General features: G+C 36.4%; 1 protein-coding gene across 4 annotated transcripts in view; it reads right to left on the bottom strand.

Annotated features, from left to right (window-relative positions):
- The window catches only part of CDK14 (cyclin dependent kinase 14), a 604,612-nt gene that overhangs the window by 400,869 nt on the left and 181,822 nt on the right, over positions 1 to 21,921 (bottom strand). For all 4 annotated transcript variants that reach the window (XM_033194405.1, XM_033194407.1, XM_033194409.1 and 1 more), the window contains one exon: positions 7,275 to 7,354. In XM_033194405.1, coding sequence (XP_033050296.1) covers positions 7,275 to 7,354 — 80 coding nt within the window. The remainder of the gene's footprint in view (positions 1 to 7,274; positions 7,355 to 21,921) is intronic.

Raw genomic sequence — 21,921 nt, 5'->3', positions numbered from 1 at the left:
GTGCAAGTACACACCAGATACTGTCTATTGACACTGTTACCATTTTAATTTAAAGTTGTTCCCTATTAGAGTATCTAGATTTCTCTTTAAGCATAATTCTCACCTAAGAAAACCATCACATATTCAAGAATCTACGAAAGGAGACAACAGGCTTGCTTACCTCATGCCTTGTCTAAGGAAATCTTAAGACAACAAAAAATGTGGAAGTCTAGAATACAGTATCAGAGAGTTAGAACATACATACTTAAAAGTTGTTTGAAAGATGGAATATCCTAAGACATTTTATTCACTCCCTTTCAAACCTCTCCTGTATCTCCCAGCCCTTTATCTGTTCCACATAAACCAGGATGATGCCATATAATGATTCTAAATTAAAATAGAAAAGCTGACCCTGAGCCCTATGACTTGATTTCTCCAAGCTGCCATGGAGGACAGAATGAGTTTCAAAGTGCCTGAACTTGAATTAATCCATTACACACTCTACTCAATGACAGATAAAATTCAAAGTACATCTTTGGACATAAATCTAAGTTAGATTAGAGTTGCTTTAAGTATTTCCACTTGAGGTGAAAATAACGCCTTAAAATCCAAGTTTCTAGGTAAGCCTGTGAGTGGCAAGTAGCCACGTACAAACTACTTTACTGTGCATGGTGCTTTCTTATTCTGAAATCTTCCTGCTGTTGATATTTTGTAAATGAGAAATTGATCAAAACAGCAGAAGAGGGGTAAATTCAAATTCAGGTGTTCTATCTCAGTTGAACACACCATGCTGCTACCTCGCCAATGTAAAACTTAACATATCCCAAATATCTCCCACATTACCCCGAATATTTCAAATTCTACCACCAGATACACAGAGGAGTTATTGTGTCTGGACTTCCAGGAGGATAAATGGGGAAAGCTAATGATGATGGCTTTTGCTTCCAGACATAAACAGCAGAAAAATAAGACTATGAAAGGCAGGATGAGAAGACAAGAAAAAAACAAATAACAAAAACTAACCCAGAGTTTAATTTCTCTGCCTTAAAGTCATTTACCTCTACAAAAAAAAAAAAAAAATCACTCTGAAGTCAGACTTTATTAAAAAGACATTAAAATATTTTATTAAATGGAAAATAAAATGTCATTTTGTGATCAAGGCCTCAATTTTTTTTTTTTTTTTTTTTCACAGAGCAATGGTAGGTAGGTTAACATAAGATGCCTCCGTAAGGGCCTCAACTATTCTTCTATCATTCCCTGATCTCCAGAACATTCCAAATTCTGAGTTTAAAGATTCCTTGGGAAATCAAAACCACAATGCCAAGGTAGTTCTTAAGAGATGGCATAATCCAACTCCTATTTTTTGCAAGTAGGGTGACATGGTTTGAGTCTGTGCCCTCACCTAAATCTCATGTTGAATTATAATCCCCAATATTGGAGTTGGGGCCTGGTGGGAGGTGATTGGATATGGGGGTGGTTTCTCAGGGTTTAACACCACGCCCCTTCATGTTGTCATATCAATAGTGAGTCAGTGAGTTGTCATGAAATCTGGTTGTTTAAGAGTATATAGAACCTCCTCCCTCTCTATATTCCTCCTGCTTCGGCATGTAAGATGTGTCTGCTTCCCCTTCGCCTTATAGGATGATTGAAAGTTTCCTGAGGCCTCTCCAGAAGATGCTGTGCTTCTGGTACAGCCTGTAGAACCATGAGCCAATTAAACCTCTTTTCTTTAGATATTAGTCAGTCTCAGGTACTTCTTTACAGCAGTGCAAGCATGGATTAATACACAGGGTTACTAAGGCCCAAAGCCATTAAGTGCTGTCATGGGCTGAACTGTGTCCCCCCAAAAAATTCACATTGAAGTCCTGACCCTTAGTGCCTTAGAATAGGACTGTGTTTGGAGATAGGGTCTTCAAAAAGGTAATTAAGTTGAAATGATGTCATCTGAGTGGACCCGAAACCAATGTGATTATTGTTCTTATAAGAAGAGAAAATTTAGATGCAGACAGATACATAGGAAAAATGATGTGAAGACACAGGGAGAAGACTGCCATCTACAAGTTAAGGAGAGTGGCTGGCACAGAGCCTTCCTCATAGCCCTCATTTGGAGGGCCATGACACCTTGCTCTCTGACTTCCAGCTTCCAGGACTGTAAGACAATAAGTTTCTGTTGTTTAAGCTACCCAGGCTGTGGTACTTTGTTTCAGCAGCCCTAGCAAACTAATTGAGGTGGCTTGTCTTATACTGTACAGTGATGAAAAACAAAGTCAGGATCAAAACCAACTGATCTGTGTATATTGATTCAGTAAAGTTGCAGAATACAAAATCAACATACACAAATCAGTAGGTTTTGATTCTGACTTTGTTTTTCATCACTATACAACATAAAAGAAATGACCTCCAGCTTCCCATGAGAGTTTCTACCTTGCCTCGTAACTGACTCCATTTTCACTCAATATTCTCTTCCACAAAAATGTTATACTTGGTTCAACTTCTTAACGACCATGGTACATATATATTACTTATGCTAAACTCTTGTGAGCTACACTCCCGCATTCCCAACAAGAGATTTTCATACAGATGTCTTACGAGCCCAAAATCTCTAAAACCCAAATCGATAATTCCAAAATGTCAGTAATGACCCTGTTTTGAAATCTAACAAGGTCTTGGCTGGTACAAGACCCTGCTCCTTAGACAAGTCATCTAACCCCTCTGAGCCTTAATTCCATATTTATAAATACAGATTCCATAAACAATATAAATTCTACCAAATAAAAATTCAAAACTCTTTCAAAGGACTAGAATGTGAAGATTACATTGGATAATAGCCTTTTAAAACTGTAAAGTCTTAAAAGCAATTCTCCATGCAATCACAAACTATTTCTATCTCTGGCACCATTTTTTCACTCATTCAAACTCAAAACCATTGACATTTCCCTCTCATTCTATAATCAATACTTCATCTAGCTCTGACATCTTTCCATAGAATATTATTTTTTGTTGTTAATGTCTAACAAACCCGTAATTTCAAATCTGCACTACGTTGAATGAATGACTTATCAGCTTCCAGTTTCTTCTTTTTCTAATCGACATCATATCCGAATATCAGATTTTTCTTCCTAATATGCCCAGCTCAAAAGTCTTCAGAGGGTCTCTAACCCACAGCACAAGATCCCACCTACACAGCCCTCATTCTACACAACTGCAACTGAGGGCCAGTTCCTAAGCTCATCTCAAGGCTTAAAATGAAGTTATGTTGCCAGTCAAAGCCAGGTCTCAGTGTGCTAAGGATTCATTGCATGTCCTGCTTCTCTGTGTTTCCTAGAACCTAACCTTTAATGTGCCTCAGGAGCTTGCCTCACACACAGCCAATGTGAGTAAGTAGATCATCAACAACTTCAATGTGATCCTACTGGCTTCTTCCCTTGAACCTCCCACTGATGGGCCTGCTTGTCACACTGGATCCTTCAATACTATTAAGAACTTTCTTGTCACCTTGGATCAAGACTTTGGTCCAAGCACCAACAGTAAGGTTAGGTTGATTAATTCTAGTGCACACCCTGCATACCAGGAATCCTGCCTGCTGGCCAGTTTCATTTTTCTCCTGCTTCCTTGTTGGCCCAGAATCCCTGTTCCTCTCGTCTCTCATATTCAGGGCCTATTGTGTAATTAAATTCAGTAGCGCTTTTAACCTTATCTCCCTCCACAGCTTAACAGAAACCCATTGTTCTACCTCAGTCAATCATTTTCAATCCCATCAAATCCAATATCCTCTTTATATAACAAATATTTTACTATCTTTTTTGCTTTTACTATCATGAAATGGAACTCATATATAACAAGATACACATAATTTCAAATATTTACATATAAATATAATTTCAAATATATTAATTTATATCTATATGTAACTAATACAAAAAATAAAAATTAATTTATAATAAAACAAAGTATTTAAATATGTAAGTAGACACAACTATACTGGAAAACATTGAAGAGTGGTGCCCACATCTATGTACAGAATCAGCATAAGCACAACCACTACAAATGCAGACTGTGGGGTACTGCATTATTGAATTAAATAACATAAGCAGTACTACCACTAAGGAGTTTTTCCAAAGTATGAACAAGTTGTAAAGTTTTAAATAAAACAAAATACACTTTTCTCATGTTTTACACTCTAGTTGTATTCCTGGATAGTTTGGTATATATTAAATCTGTGCAGAGCATATTTTGTCTACATGCAAAATAGTTGGGTTTGGGCTCAGAAATATAAACAGATTTTTCACCTGCATGAATGCCCAGTAGGACCTTTAAAAAAAGCTTGTGGGACATGAGACAATTGTTTATTGTATTAGAGCAGAGATCGACAAACTTTTATTGAAACAGCCAAATAGCATACACTTTTAAGTTTGGGGGACCATACAGTTTGTCAAAAGTACTCAACTCTGTCTAAGAAAGCAGCCATAGACAATACATAAATGAGTGGGAGTGCTGTGTTCAAATAAACTTTATTTACCAAAACAGACAGGAGGCCCCAAGCCATAGTTTGCCTCCCTCTGTATTAGAGTTTCTCACGTAAATGCCAAGCTCTCATCCACTAAACACCGGTTGCACTGTTCAATTATTGTGACGACAACAGCCACGTCTATGGAGCAATAATTATCCATCCCTCCCACCCTATCAGTTGAGAACTCCTGTTCTTAACTATTCCTCCTGTTCGCTGCACTTGGCAAAGGCATTGAGCTTTCTGGTCTCAGCTCCTTTTCTATACCTTTCTGGAACACTTCTCCTCAATCTACTCTTTACTGTTTTTCTACCTTATGCCTAATTCAAGTCCCAGCTAACACTTTACCTCCCATCACTAAAGAAAGAATTTCCTTAAAAATCACAATCTTTTAGAAATAATTTCACAATCTTCTAGATTTCACAATCTTGTATAAATAATTTGGCATTAATATACTACCATATATTATTCTTCAACTTATGATTTATATGTTCTACCTTCCACCTGCAAGGCAGGTTCCTTGTGGGAACAAACTGTTATTTAATAATCTGTCATGTTTATAGATTCTAACTTACTGATTTTCCTTAAGTCACTTACTATGTAGAGGGATTACCATGCTAGATGTTGAGGGTACAGCAGTGAACAATCAGACAAGGTCTCCGCCCTCACTAAGATTATATACTTTATAGAGTGGAAAGAAAATTTCAGATTCCATTAAGAATTATAATGGAAATAAAAATAGGGTGTGATGTGGAGAGTAAAGAAGCATAAAATGATGGTCAGCCACTAATTTAGATAAATGAAACCCTCTCTGAAATGGGATGTTTGAATTGACCCCTAAATCTAAAAAGAGCCAGGGAGCAGCATTCCAGCCATGGGGAAGAACATGCGTAAAATTCCTTAGACAGGAAACTCTGTAGCATGTTTGAAGAAAATCAGTCATACAGGACTTGAAACAATTTTAAATAAGGGGATTGACATAATATGATTTTAGTTTTCAAAAATATTATACAGGTAACAGAGTAGAGAAGGGATAGTAATAAGGCAAGAGAAGTGAGGTGCATAATTAAGAAGCTATTACAGAAGTCCAAGGAAGAACTGATGATATCTTGGACTGGCGGTAGCAGTGGAGAAAGATAACGTGGACGGATTTCAGGTATCACTTAGAGAGGTAATCAACAGGGCTTATTCATGACTAGATTTGGGTAGAGGCAACACTAGATGCTGCTATTACTAATACAGGGAGAACATGGTTTCAGTTATAGTGGGAGGATCATGAGTTCCATTCAAATGTGTTAAGTCTGAGATGACTTATACAATGATTGATTTTTAAAGATTAAACTAGCCTTGTATTCCTGAAATGAATCTCAGTTGGTAGTGATGTATTATCCTTTTTATATACTGCTGTATTCAAGAGAAGATGCCAAATAGGCAGATGGATATATGAAATGGAGATGAACACAAGGTCTTAGCTAAAGAGATGCATGTATAGGATTATCAACTTATGGCTGCTCTTTAAATTCACAAAATAAATAATATCACTCAGGACAGGGTGCTTATTAGGAAAAAAAAAAAAAAAAGAGGCCCTTTCCTGTCCTGAAACTCCCCCTAACTCAGAGAAAGGGTCAGCCTAAGAGAAAAACCTACCTACTTCGAAAATCTAATGTCACAGAAAGAGACTGTTTCAACCATGCAATCTGCTGAAAGGTTGAGTAAAATAAGACAGAGGTATACACTTGACAAGAAGCAAGTGACTGATGAACTTTATAAAAACAGTTTCTGCTAAAGATCAAAGATGGAAACAAAATTAAAATTGAATTAAAAGGAGAATAAGAGGTGAGAGAGTAGAAATAGATACAAGATTTTCAAAAATGATACATGTAAATCATATCAATAATTGTGGGAAACACACCAAACCAGTGACAGACTACATTTAGTTCATCAATACGTTGATAAGTTATTGCAGCAAACCACCAATTTATCTTGTTATGGATGAACAGAATAATAGCTGTGATCCCTTCAATGCAAAAATAAACTGAAGTCCTATGTCAAGATAATCTGCACTTTTAAAAATGTAGTAGAGGTAAACCTACTTATCCTAAAAGTTATTAAACCGAACTGAAAAGTTCCCACTAATAAAAAAAAAAGAGATATTTTATTTTATTGGAATACAAAAGCCTTTCTGTGCAGGTAACAAAGCAAAGACAGAGCTATTTAATTTCATAAAAATTAAAACCTTATATGTAGCAAATAACTACATTATAAAAGAAATTTTAGAAAATAACAGACTAGAGGAAAATATTACAACATAAATGACCCTAATATATAAAGAATGTCTATATTATCTTCTTTCCAATCAGAAAAACCAATAAAAGTACAGTAAAGGACAGAAATAAAGAAAGAAAAGAAATTCAAATGACTAGTAAGACGGTATGACAAATCCCCATTTTTAAGAACTTTCCTTAAAAATCATCAATACAGAATAATGTTAAACTAATATCTAAGGAACTCTAAAAATAATAGCAGACATACAAAATTCCTCAATTACCTAGATAGCTTCACCATCAATACACAGCATTTTATTCCACATCTGAGCATACAGCAGATAATCTTGTTTCATTTAACATGACTGCAAGAGATGCTGATTTTTAAATTTCAGTTTACACATTTTAATGAAAGATACAATCGTGTAATTTTAAAACTCAGCATATTTAGAGGTGTATAATATTAAAATAGCTATGGGGACCACAGAAACACAAAAGCAAAATCAACAAGGAAAAGTGCCTACCTTCCCTGATAGCCGTGAAAGGTGTCCCTTCTTCTTCCTGCAGCCTGATCACCTTCAGAGCTACCAACTTCCCATTTACCCTGCGAGAAATGAAAGATAAGTGAATCCATGAATGTATGTGCTCATTATAGTTCTAATTGTCTTCCTTAAAATTTATAAAACTAAATAAATTCGCTTTTATGCTAAAAATGTCAGTGACTCAACTATACCGCCAAAGCAAGGATAGTTTCAATAAGGCTGGTAATTCTATATCATCATGATAAATATTCACATTTTAAATATTCATACTTGCACAGGCCAAGATTTAACTGAAGTTTTCTATGATTCACTGTGTTCCTTCCAGAATGAAACTGGTATTTAACCAAATCACCACACTTGATAATTATTCTCAGATTAATTAAAAATCATGCAATCAAAAATAACTCTGTTCCTTTGTTTCTCCAATAGCTCCCTCTTTGTTCCTTCTGCTGAAATGTCTTCATTTTCAGTCTTTAGCTGAGGTCATTCAATTCCCAAGGACAGAAACTTGACATTCTTCTCTCTCTCTCAACAACACCCATTCCCATTTTTTCCTTTTTTTTTCTTTTTTACTACAACCTCCTAAAATTATATTTGGTCTAGTTGTGTTTTATATTACAGTATGTCATCAAAAAAGTTATGAATATTTTACCATTACAAGATTACACAAGACCTATCCAAGGCAGATGGTCCTTCCAGACACATTCTAAATATGTGCTGGCGCCAATTAAAAGTAAGATTGTGCTATGGAGATAACTTTTTATCCAGTCAATTCTGTCATCAATCAAAGACGTAACTATCTATATTAGTCCCCTCCTTCAGTGTTCTATTTTCTACCTACACTGGGCCTAGAACCATACTTTATTTGGTTTGTTTGTTAATTAAAATAGGAAAAAACAAAAGCACATATATAATCCTCAGTGGATTGGTTCCAGGATCCCCTCTGATACCAAATCTGAGGATGTGCAAGTCTATTACATAAAATGCTGTAGTGTTTGCATAAAACCTGTGTACACCACACATACACTTAAAATCATCTCCAGATTACTTATAATACCTAATACATTATAAACACTATGTAAATAGTTGTTATACTGTATTTTTTACACATATCATTTTAATTGTTATATTATCAATTTAATTGTTATATTACATTATTTTCTCCCAAATATTTTCAATTCAAAGTTGGTTGAATCCAGATGCAGAAACCTCAAATATGGAGAGACAACTGTATTAAAAATGCAAAAGGTACAAAATATATAGACTTCCATATATATGTATCACACATATATATACACATAAATATACACATACACACACATACACAAACAGTAGTATACAATACAGAGTACACTCTATATTGTTTATGTCACTTAACAACATACTTTGGTGACATAAATTCAGAGAAAACTGCCTTTTGCTTTTGAAAACCACAGGGTGTTCTTATGTATGAGTATATCATACTATATTTAATCCCAGTCCTCTATTGATAGCTATGTAGCTTGTTCCCAAATTTTGCTACCACAATGATGCAATAAATATTCTTGTATGTGTAATTACATCTATGTAAAAATATGTTTGTAAGATAAATTCCTAAAAGTGCAATTGCAAGGTCAAAGGTACATGCATTTCTAATTTCCAATTTTGATGAATATTGGAGAATCATCCTACATAGAGGATACCAATATAAATATTTGGTATCCTTTCCTACAGCAAATAGAGCTTATCTGCTTCTCCTCCTTCACCTACGCTATATGTTCTCAATGTCTGATTTTGCCAATCTAATAGGTCAAAAATGGTTTCTTGTTGCAAGTTAAATGGCTACCAAAGATCTCTAGAGGTTCAAGAACTAGCAAAGGAGAACTTATGTGAGCCAGAGAATCCAGTATCTGAGTTTGGAAGAATTTGAATGTCTCTTTTTTAAACCTACATCTACTTGGTCTGTTTTTGCTCAAAAAATAAAAACTGCCATAGACATAAAACCCAAAACAACAAGGAATTCATCATAGTTGAACCATCTTAGTGGCGTTTCTCATTGAATGGATTACAGACATACATTATTACTGGTTACAGTAATGGGATAGGGAGACTGATTATAAGGCTCCACAACATACCATCTCCTCAAAGTTAGGAGTTGTGTTTCTTTTTCCTCCTGCTTTTAGCAGAGAGGACAGGCCTGCTGCTTTTCTGTTCTGCAAACTCTTCTCTTGAGTATATTTTTCTTGATTTTTTAAATCCTGTTTGTGCTCTAGGTACAGGCAAAAAAAAATTACTATGCACATGGGGTTCAGCTGGAGACTGTACCTTGTACTCTTCACTTCGTCTTTTAGGACTAAGCACTTTGGCGGGGCTTGACGCTGGGATGCAGTTAGTGCTGACCTCTGCATGAATTTTTCTCAGCCCAGTTGAGCTCATCACTGGCTCCCTGAGGAGGCAGTAACTGATTCCAGAATGCTTGGAATTTTCTCCTCATTTACAGATATTTTCCCCTCACTCATAAAACACACACACAACCTTTTTCCCTCAAAGCTTTCCATTTCTCTTGAGAGCATTAACTGTATGGATCATGTATTGTGAACTGAGTTCTGGAATATAGGGACCACATGCTTCTGTAGGTTGTATACTTAAAGCACATTCTCAGGCATGAAACTATGATTGCCTTGTAACACAATGAAAAGACACCAGCCTTTAACTGAATCAACACTCATTTTTTAAGTGCAACTAAAGATGGATTCCCCCTAAGTAACTTCATTGACTAATTTGTATTATTTTCATAGTGGAAAGGGTCTTTGAAAAGATTTTCTATGATAACTGCATAAAAAAACAAGACCTAAGTTCATGGAATTCATATTCTGAATTCTCCATGAATTGAACCTCCAAGTGTTTGTTTTTAATAAGTTATGATCATCTCAACAGTTCATGACACTGAGATTTTATGTATTACATCATTTGAAACTAAAATTTCCTTAAAATATATACTACACCATAAGTTCCAGAAATAAAGGAGACTTTTTCTGTTTTATCAACTGATATGTGCCCAGTATCTAGCACCTTCAGGGCACAGAGTAGATTCTCAAAATATTTCACTGGATGAATATTGATGCTGTTATAATAGTATACTGATATTTTCCTCAACATACCTGCAAAATAAGTCCAGAATAAATTACTAAAAGTATTATTTCCAAAAAATTTCAAAAATACCAAAATTTTATAAAGTTTTCAACATCTTTCATGTTAGTTTTAAATGTTTATTTTCTTTTTACAAATAAAAGATGTGGTCTCTTTATATTTACTGCATCTATATATAGAAAAGTTTTATTTCCTTTAAGTTTTAGAATTTGTAGAATGTTTTGTTAATTGTTTTTGCACCCAGCAGACATGTTTCAAAACACTCACTAACCTTTAATAATCTAAGCCCAGACCACTAGTCTTTTCTACTACTGCTTCACTGGTTTTTCATTAAGAATCATATTGATTATCAAATTGCTCTTTAACCTAAGAGTCATTGTGACTTTCTCCTTTCTTAATTAGTTTTTATCTATATGTCTCAACACTCAGCAACTACGGAATCTCTTTTTCAAAGCCTAGTAAAAATGTTAAGTCACTGGGTCCACTTTTAGAAAAGGTACCTGCGGAAAAAAATAACATTAAGAAATTTTTTAATAGTCTACCTTTTGTGCATGTATATTTTAAATCTTTTTTTTTTTTTTTTTTTTTTTTTGAGACAGGGTCTCACTCTGTTGCCCAGGCCGAAGTGTAATGGCATGATCATGGCTCACTGCAGCCTCCAGCCTCCATCTCCTGGGCTCAAGAGATTCTCCTACCACAGCCTCCAGAGCAGCTGAGACTACAGAGCCATGCCACCATACCAGGTTAATTTAAAAAAAAAAAATTAGAGAAAGGGTCTCATTATGTTGCCCAGGCTAGTATTGAACTCCTGGGCTCAAGTGATCCTCTTGCCTCGCTCTCCTAAAGTGCTGGGATTACAGGTTGTGAACCACTGCACCCAGCCTTATTTTAAAGTTTAGTATGGCCTGAAATATTTGAAAGTGTAAGTTACTAACTCATTTACAAAATGGAAATTTTTAAAGATATCAAAAAAGATACATTACTGTATGAAAAACAAAATGAACATTGTGTCTTCTAATTATCTTGAGGATTTAACCTGTTTTATGAAAACTTAAAACATGTAATTCAAACATCGATTTAAATAACTTGAAATAATCACAAAATTCAAATTGAATCAATAAATTAGAGCTGTTTACAGAGAAACATTGAAGATCCCTCTTCAACAAGTCTTATTAATTAAATCAAAGGCTAATGAACAGAAGGCAATCAGGGCTTGATTACCAGTGGAGATGTTAATTCAGGTAAATAACATGATGAAAAAAGGGCTCTAAATTGTGCTAATATTACCACAAAACGTTCTACTGCAGTTACTGCCAAATTTGCCTGTAGTTGCTTTAAGCTGTATAGAGAGCCATTTTATTTCAGAGATTCTTTATGCTTATTCTCTTATTTTTCCAGTAACTGTCATTCCCAGCTTGGCCCAAAGGAGCCGTGACTCATTGCTTTATTCTGCCCATCACGCAGCATGAGTTCCAAAGTGCTGTACCAAGAAAAACAGAATTGGGCAGGAGTGGGGAGAGTATCTCCATGCACAGGAAATGGGGACATTGGGTAGCCAGGTAGAGCCAGGCTGAAAAGGGATCCAACTTTCAAACTGTTTCTAAGCACAAAGCACAAATCTAAATCCGTCAATTTCAGAAACTCTGTCCACACATCTGTGTGCCCTAAATGTGTAAATATAAATTTTTCTTGTGGGAGTAAAGCAAAGTCTAGAAGCTTTCAATAAAGAAAACAGCCTATTTATTTTCTCGTCCACTCATTTGTTCATTTAATGTTTTGCAAAAACAATAAAGGAAAACTCCCCACTTAGCTCAAAGTACATTTTCCAGTTTCAAAAGAAACTGGTTATGAAGCTCAAAGAGAACTTTCTTAAGGAAAAAAAAATTCTCAAAGGAAAGCCTAAAGGTCTTCTATTCCATTAGTTACTTCAAATTAATAGAATAACTTAGCACAAGAAAACAAAATTACAAATATTATCTGGGTCATCTTTGAAAATAGTGTCCATGTGCTAACACCTAGAAGAAATTGTGTCTAGAGGATATGAAGGAAATTAAAGCAGTATACCCAAAATAAATTTAATATACTCTGGGAAATTTAATATATTCTGCTTCTCTCTTCCATTATGATTTTGTATCAAGAGAAACTGCAAAGGAAAATAAGACCAAGTACAGATAGATACAATGCTCTTGTTTCCTTGCCGTATTGGTCTAGAGGCAATAGAAGGAAATGTTGATGCTACAGAGGGAGGGTCAGTAGAAAGCTGGAGTAGGGCAAGGACAAAATTTTCAGAAGAATTTACAGATTTTTGGCAAAGTTATTAAAAATATTTTTAAAGTTATACTAATAGTGTTTCATTTATTAATTCCCTCTTTATATGCTAGTTAAAATGCTCACTATACTGTATTTATTACACACATATTTCAAAAATTAAGCTTAAATATTCATGACATTGTTACTGTCATCTAAATTCAATTCTTATTCAGGTGTGAATAAGAAGTCATCTCAATACTGTTTTAACGTTTACTCTTCAGGAATATCCCAAAAGTGCTTACTACTATATTTTATTCTAGAAATATAAATTAGAATTTCAAGGTAAACTGTCAGTAATTACACCTTGTCATAATCTATATCAAAGTAATACAGAGAGAAGTGGAAGAAGACTAAAACTAGTTTGTCTTAATTTCTTTTAAAAAAAACTTATGGATACATTATAGTTGTACATATTTACAGGGTATATGTGATATTCTGATATAAGCATACAATGTGTAATGAGCAAATTATGGTAACTCAGGCATCCACCACCACCTCAATTATTTATCATTTCTTTTTGTTGGGAACTTTCCAAATCCACTCCTCTAGCTATTCTGAAATATGCAATAAATTATTATTAACTATAGTCATCCTATTGTGCTACCAAACGGTCTTACTCCTTCTATGTAACTATATTTTTGTGCCTATTAATCAACCCCTCTTTATCCTCCATCTCTCCACTACCCTTGCCAACCTCTAGTAACCATCATTCTACTCTACCTCCATGAGAAAAATTTTTTAATTCCCATATATGAATGAGAACATGTGCTATTTGTCTTTAGCGCTTGGCTTATTTGCCAACTTAATATTCTCCAGTTCCACCCATGTTGTAGCAAATGACCATATCTAATTCTTTTTTATGGCCGAATAATATTCTATCACATTTTCCTCATCCATTCATCCACTGATGGACACTTAGGCTGATTCCATACCTTGACTATTGTGAACAGTGCTGCAATAAATATGGGAGTGCAGGTATCTCTTCAACATATTGATTTCCTTTCTTGGATAGATACATCTGGGAGTGGGATTGCCGGATCATATGGTAGTTCTAGTTTTTTGAGGATCCTCCACACTGTTCTCTATAGTGGCTGGACTAATTTACATTCCCACCAACAGCATAAAAGCATTCCCCTTCCTCCATATTCTCATCACTATTTGTTATAGACTGTCTTTCGGATAAAAGCCATTTTAACTGGAGTGAGATGATATCTCACTGTGGTTTTGATTTGTATTTCTCATATTTTTAATGATGCTGAGCACTTTTTCATACACCTGTTGGACATGCATATCTCTTCTTTTGAGAAATGTCTATTCAAATGTTTTGCCCATTTTTTAACCGATCTTTAGGAGTGTGGGGTGATTTTTTTTTTTTTTTTTTTTTGCTATTTGTTTGAGTTCCTTATGTATTCTGGTTATTAATCCCTTGTCTGTTGAACAGTTTGCAAATATTTTCTCCCATTCTATAGGCTGTCTCTTCACTTTGTTGACTGTTTGCTTGTAGAAGCTTACTACTAAAAGAAAACATTGGGAAATGCTTCAGGACATTGGTTGGGCAAATAGCTCTTCAGTAAAACCTCAAAAATACAACCAAGCAAAGCAAAAATGGACACATTAATTTCTTTTTGAATAAAATCCAAAGATTAACAAAACAATAGTAGAATGGCTATATATTAGGATGTGACTAACAATGCAAAAAGATTTAATGCAATGAGGAAAGGGCATATTCAATCAACAATTATCACCTATAAAAAGAATTGATTGCTACTAAGCATGATTCATCATTATCAATGTTTTATACACAAACTCATAATACTTAGAAACATAATATTAGAGTAGCATATAATGTTCATAGGAAAAAATTAAATTACGTTCATTTCAGCAATTTTGAGCCACCCAAACTTACACCTTTCTAAAAATGAAATCTGTCAACAAAGGATTTTAGGGTCTTATCACTTTGCAATTAAAAGTAACCTCAGTAATCATCCAGGCTCCCAAAGGGACAAAAAGATCCTCACTGGCTTGATGGTCTATCCTTGTACTCTCACTGCCTGGAACAAAGCAGTCCCTAAAAGATTTTGATGGAACCCCAACTCCTCTACAAAAATTCAAATTATTTAGTTCTTTCCTAAGTTGAGACAAAAATGCTTCCTGTGAGTTTTACTCTGATTCAAGATCTGAATCCACAAAGACTAAATAAACTAGGTCCTCTTCTATAGGACAGCCTTTCACTTAATGAAATTTTAATATCCCACCCTTTATTCAATAAATATTAACTGAGAGACTATGAGTCTGTGTGTGGGATAAAGGATAAACAATACAGACAAATCCCCCCAACACAGTCTAGTCCCCTAGACTATTGACTAGAGCCAATAGTCTAGCCAAGGAAAGAGACACAGAACACCTAAGTACAAAAATGACTAAGGCATGTCAAAGAGATTCCAGAGGCTCCCATTTGTCAAACGAAACAATTTGTGCATTACTAAAATAATACCTGCAATTTAAAGATATAAAGTATGTCTAAATTTATACGTATTAAAATGAAACAAAAAAACTTAATTAGTCATTTTGGAGGTCATTATAGAATCATTTCATTACTTAAAACCTTTTAACACACAATATATCAAGCATTTCCCTTCCCTTTCATACTCTTTCATATATACTGTACCTCAGTATAATTAAATATTGTAGTTGATTTTAGGAAGTTTCTCTATAGAGATACTGCATGTAACAAATGAGGAAGGAAAGACAGAATGTGAATATCACCATTTTGCTAACCATAATCACTTAGTAGATTATCAACAGTTAGATTCTGACCAAGTCTAAATCTAACTACTTATTTAAAGGGCAAAAGGGAACAAGTTATAAATAACACCATTAGGAAACAACAAGGAAAACCCAGACTTCATAAAGTTCTATAGGAGAAACGAATCTGTTTCTTCAACAAATCAATTTCAAGGGGGAAAAAAGGCAGGGTGGGGTAACGCATGGACTAAAAGATTGACATATAGCTGCAATTCACTGCAATGTATACACTCAATTTTTCTGGATTCAAACAAAGTGTATTTTAATACTGTATAGTTGATATTAAGGAACCATTTAATTTTTTACATGTTATATAATATTGTCATGTGTTTTAAAACACGTTTATCTTTCAAAAAATAAAACTAATATAAAATCACATAAGGTCTGGGGCTTCTTTCAAAATAATTTCAGCGAATGAATATAGATGAAATATACTCAGTCATGAGTTGTCAGTGTTTGAAGATGGGTGATGGGTTAATGGAAGTTTACCATGACTATGCTCTCTACTAGTTATTTTCTATAATAAGTTCTTTTTTAAAGAATAGAATATGAATTGGTATAAACGTGATAAGGGAAAATCACAGCACTATATAAAAGAAATAGGGAGGCTAGGGAAGGAAGATCACTTCTGACCAGGAGTTTGAGACATGCCTGGGTAACATAGCAAGACCCTTTCTCTCTACAAAAATTTAAAAAATAATCATCCTGATACCAAAGCCTGGCAGAGACACAACAAAAAAAGAGAATTTTAGACCAATATCCCTGATGAACATCGATGCAAAAATCCTCAATAAAATACTGGCAAACCGAATCCAGCAGCACATCAAAAAGCTTATCCACCATGATCAAGTGGGCTTCATCCCTGGGATGCAAGGCTGGTTCAATATATGTAAATCAATAAATGTAATCCAGCATATAAACAGAACCAATGACAAAAGCCACATGATTATCTCAATAAATGCAGAAAAGACCTTTGACAAAATTCAACAGCCCTTCATGCTAAAAACGCTCAATAAATTCGGTATTGATGGAATGTATCTCAAAATAATAAGAGCTATTTATGACAAACCCACAGCTAATATCATACTGAATGGGCTAAAACTGGAAAAATTCCCTTTGAAAACTGGCACAAGACAGGGACGCCCTCTCTCACCACTCCTATTCAACATAGTGTTGGAAGTTCTGGCTAGGGCAATCAGGCAAGAGAAAGAAATCAAGGGTATTCAGTTAGGAAAAGAAGAAGTCAAATTGTCCCTGTTTGCAGATGACATGATTGTATATTTAGAAAACCCCATCATCTCAGCCCAAAATCTCTTTAAGCTGATAAGCAACTTCAGTAAAGTCTCAGGATACAAAATTAATGTGCAAAAATCCCAAGCATTCTTATACACCAGTAATAGACAAGCAGAGAGCCAAATCATGAATGAACTTCCATTCACAATTGCTTCAAAGAGAATAAAATACCTAGGAATCCCACTTACAAGGGATGTGAAGGACCTCTTCAAGGAGAACTACAAATCACTGCTCAGTGAAATAAAAGAGGACACAAACAAATGGAAAAACATACCATGCTCATGAATAGGAAGAACCAATATCGTGAAAATGGCCATACTGCCCAAGGTAATTTATAGATTCAATGCCATCCCCATCAAGCTACCAATGACTTTTTTCACATAATTGGAAAAAACTGCTTTAAAGTTCATATGGAACCAAAAAAGAGCCTGCATTGCCAAGACAATCCTAAGTCAAAAGAACAAAGCTGGAGGCATCATGCTATCTGACTTCAAACTATACTACAAGGCTACAGTAACCAAAACAGCATGGTACTGCTACCAAAACAGAGATATAGACCAATGGAACAGAACAGAGTCCTCAGAAATAATACCACACATCTACAGCCACCTGATCTTTGACAAACCTGAGAAAAACAAGAAATGGGGAAAGGATTCTCTATTTAATAAATGGTGCTGGGAAAATTGGCTAGCCATAAGTAGAAAGCTGAAACTGGATCCTTTCCTTACTCCTTATACGAAAATTAATTCAAGATGGATTAGAAACTTAAATGTTAGACCTAATACCATAAAATCCCTAGAAGAAAACCTAGGTAATACCATTCAGGACATAGGCATGGGCAAGGACTTCATGTCTAAAACACCAAAAGCAACAGCAACAAAAGCCAAAATTGACAAATGGGATCTAATTAAACTAAAGAGCTTCTGCACAGCAAAAGAAATTATCATCAGAGTGAACAGGCAACCTACAGAATGGGAGAAAATTTTTGCAATCTACTCATCTGACAAAGGGCTAACATCCAGAACCTACAAAGAACTCAAACAAACTTACAAGAAAAAAACAAACAACCCCATCAAAAAGTGGGCAAAGGATATGAACAGACATCTCAAAAGAAGACATTCATACAGCCAACAGACTGTGAACAGATACATGAAAAAATGCTCATCATCACTGGCCATCAGAGAAATGCAAATCAAAACCACAATGAGATACCATCTCACACCAGTTAGAATTAGAATGGCAATCATTAAAAACTCAGGAAACAACAGGTGCTGGAGAGGATGTGGAGAAATAGGAACACTTTTACACTGTTGGTGGGATTGTAAACTAGTTCAACCATTATGGAAAACAGTATGGTGATTCCTCAAGGATCTAGAACTAGAAGTACCATATGACCCAGCCATCCCATTACTGGGTATATACTCAAAGGATTATAAATCACGCTGCTATAAAGACACATGCACACGTATGTTCATTGCGGCAATATTCACAATGGCAAAGACTTGGAATCAACCCAAATGTCCATCAGTGACAGACTGGATTAAGAAAATGTGGCACATATACACCATGGAATACTATGCAGCCATAAAAATGGATGAGTTTGTGTCCTTTGTAGGGACATGGATGCAGCTAGAAACCATCATTCTCAGCAAGCTAGCACAAGAACAGAAAACCAAACACCACATGTTCTCACTCATAGGTGGGAACTGAACAATGAGATCACTTGGACTCGGGAAGGGGAACATCACACACCAGGGCCTATTATGGGTGGGGGGAGGGGGCAGGGATTGCATTGGGAGTTATACCTGATGGGAGTTATATCTGATGTAAATGACAAGTTGATGGGTGCTGACGAGTTGATGGGTACAGCACACCAACATGGCACAAGTATACGTATGTAACAAATCTGCAGAACTTAAAGTATAATAATAAAAAAGTTTATAAGTAAAACAAACAAACAAACAAAAAATTTAAAAAATAGCTGAGCATGGTAGCACACGCCTGTAGTCCCAGCTACTTACGATGCTGAGGTGGGGGAACCACTAGAGCCCAAGAGTTCAAGGTTATAGTGAGCTATAAATGTACCATGCATTTCAGCCTAGGCAACAGAGCATGCCCACGTCTTTTTATTTTTTTATTTTTTATTTTTTGAGATGGAGTCTCACCCTTTTGCCCAGGCTGGAGTGCAATGGTGCAGTCTCGGCTCACTGCAACCTCTGCCTCCTGGGTTCAAGCAATTATCCTGCCTCAGCCTCCTGAGTAGCTGAGATTACAGGTATGCACCACCATGCCCAGCTAATTTTCTATATCTTTTGTAGAGATGGGGTTTCACCATGTTGGCCAGGCTGGTCTCGAACAACAGAACTCGTGATCTGCCTGCCTCAGTGCTGGGATTACAGGTGTGAGCTACTGCACCCGGCTTCCCATCTCTTAAAAAAGAGAAAAGAAGAGAGAGAGAAAATAAGAGGCAAAAGAGAGAGGAAGGAAGGGAGGAGGGAGGGAGGAAGGGAGGAAGGGAGGGAGGAGGGAGGGAGGAAGGAAGGAGGGAGGGAGGGAGGGAGGAGGGAGGGAGGGAGGGAGGGAGGGAAGGAAGGAAGGAAGGTCTGTTTTTACATTCCACAGGAAAGGATTAAGCTGAAAAAAGGAAGATAAAAGAATAAGCCAAGAACATTCCAGGCAGATGGAACAACTTGCACAAAAGCTCAGAGGGAGATAATGTGATGTGTTAAACAAAAATGAAGAAGGGAAGGAGGGAGGGAAAGAAAAAACCAGGGAGGAAGGATAGAGCTAGTGAGTTGTGGGTGGAAGAGCTAGAGAGAAGGACAGCAGCCAGATCACAAAGGGCCTTCTGGGCTGCATAAAGGACTGATACAAAAAACACTGAAAGATCTTAAGAAGGGTAACAGCATGATTAACTTCTGTGCCTGCAGCTCACTCGCTATGGTGTGGAGAATTCCTGAAGGAGCACAGAGTGGGAGACGGAAGGGCAGTCAGAAAGCTGTTGTGGGGCTCTGGGTGAAACTTGGTGGCTAATACTACCAGGGTACTGGTTAAGAGCAATGGAAAAAAAAGGAAAATGATATTTTGAAGACAGAAGAAACAGGCTGTCAGGATAAACTGAATTGGATTAGGGAAATTATAAAGGATGACTCCATAACTTCCTGATTTTAGCATCTAAGTGGATGGAGGTATCATTTATTGAAATGACTGAAATTAAAGGAGGAAAGATTTAGACAAAAAGTATCAAGAGTTCTGTCTGAGAAGAAGATCTTAGTCTGAGAACATCCAACTGGAGACATAAAGCAAGCACTGGTATTTATGAATCTTAATCTCAATAGAAAAATCTAGGCCAGACATATAAATTTATGAGTTACTTGGGGGACTGGCAAGAGACAGCCAGTTTTCTGTTAAAGAAGAAGTAAACCCTCTGAAAAGAGGTAGAGAATATGTAGGAATTTCCTGATCAGAGAATAATGTTCTATATCTAGAACACATGGAAAGAGCCTAAAGGATGGAGGAAAGGGACAGTATGGGGCATATATTAAGAAACATGAGCCGGGCACGGTGGCTCAAGCCTGTAATCCCAGCACTTTGGGAGGCCGAGGCGGGTGGATCACGAGGTCAGGAGATCGAGACCCTCCTGGCTAACACGGTGAAACCCCGTCTCTACTAAAAAAAAATACAAAAAACTAGCCGGGCTCGGTGGCGGGCGCCTGTAGTCCCAGCTACTCGGAGGCTGAGGCGGGAGAATGGCGGGAACCCGGGAGGCGGAGCTTGCAGTGAGCCGAGATCGCGCCACTGCACTCCAGCCTGGGCGATACAGCGAGACTCCGTCTCAAAAAAAAAAAAAAAAAAAGAAACATGATACTTGCAGATGGTTAAAAACAAAAAGAAGAATATGAGGATGCAGTCTGAGGGATAGTGGATGATCAGGGAGTTTTATATTTTGGGTAGCGCCTGGGATATGACATAGTGATGTGAGGCAGAGAGGATTCCATCCCGGCAGTCTCTTGGAAGCAGTGGAATAGCGGTTACTGTTTTGGCTGCTGCTCAGCACAGCCGCCCCTGTGTGCATTAGGCAAAGCCTGGACAGGAATGGGCCGAGCTTTTGCAGCTGTGCAGATGACAAGGTACAGGTCCTCAACCTTGGCTACATATCAGAATCACCTGAGGAGATGTGAAACAACAATGTCTAGCCCCGCCCATGATTTAACTGGTGTGGGGTGGAGTCCTAGCATCTGTATTTGTAAAAACACCTGCAGTGATTCTAACATGCAACCAGGACTGAAAATCATTGTGTTAAACCTTCAGGTTCCAACACCAGCTTCTCATTGCCTCTCTTCCTTTGCCTGGTCTCTCCAAAACTGAAGTCTCCTTTTTATTATAAACATTCAAAAGTTTTTCAACTATTTTGAGTATCCTCATAGTTGAAAGCTCAGTGGTGAACAAATGAGTCAAGTCCTTACCACGTAAAAGAAATACTGAAACGGCACCTTACTGGAAAACATGCTACACTCTTAGGTATAGCTGAACAGCCTGTTTTAGATCCACCACCAGCAACAGCACATCATCCAACTGCCTATAATCCTCCTATCTACCAGAACATAACTGGGAACATTTAGCAACATTTTAAAAATAAGCAGATATATAATAGCTTCAGTGTTCTGCAAGTCTACTAGCTTAAAAATCTGATCCAAACAAGGAATTAAGGTTATTTAAGTATGACTCTTTTTTTTTTTTTTTTACTAACTTCTTGTCACTATTTTGCTTTCTAATTGTTCAGAAACCACCGGAACAATATTTACATTAGAGAAGGGGGAAGAAGAAGAGCATGAAAGGGGAATGTGACACCATTTCCTTCGGTTCTGGTTAATAGATTTATCTTCTGTAAAGGTCTGGACATCTCAAGACTGCTAATGTCTCTCCAATTTTTCATAGTTCCTCAAAGATCACTGACAGTGATGAAACAATTTCAACTCCAAATTTCTTTAAAATTCTGTGAAACAGTCATTTCAAGTCCTCAATCAGAACTCCATAGAGAACCAAAGTACTATCAAATGTCCTAAGACATTTGTCAATTTAATTCACATCT

This window comes from Trachypithecus francoisi, unplaced genomic scaffold, assembly GCF_009764315.1.
Source record: "Trachypithecus francoisi isolate TF-2019V2 unplaced genomic scaffold, Tfra_2.0 Lachesis_group4, whole genome shotgun sequence".
Taxonomy (NCBI): domain Eukaryota; kingdom Metazoa; phylum Chordata; class Mammalia; order Primates; family Cercopithecidae; genus Trachypithecus; species Trachypithecus francoisi.
This window is presented reverse-complemented; position numbering and strand designations above follow the sequence as displayed.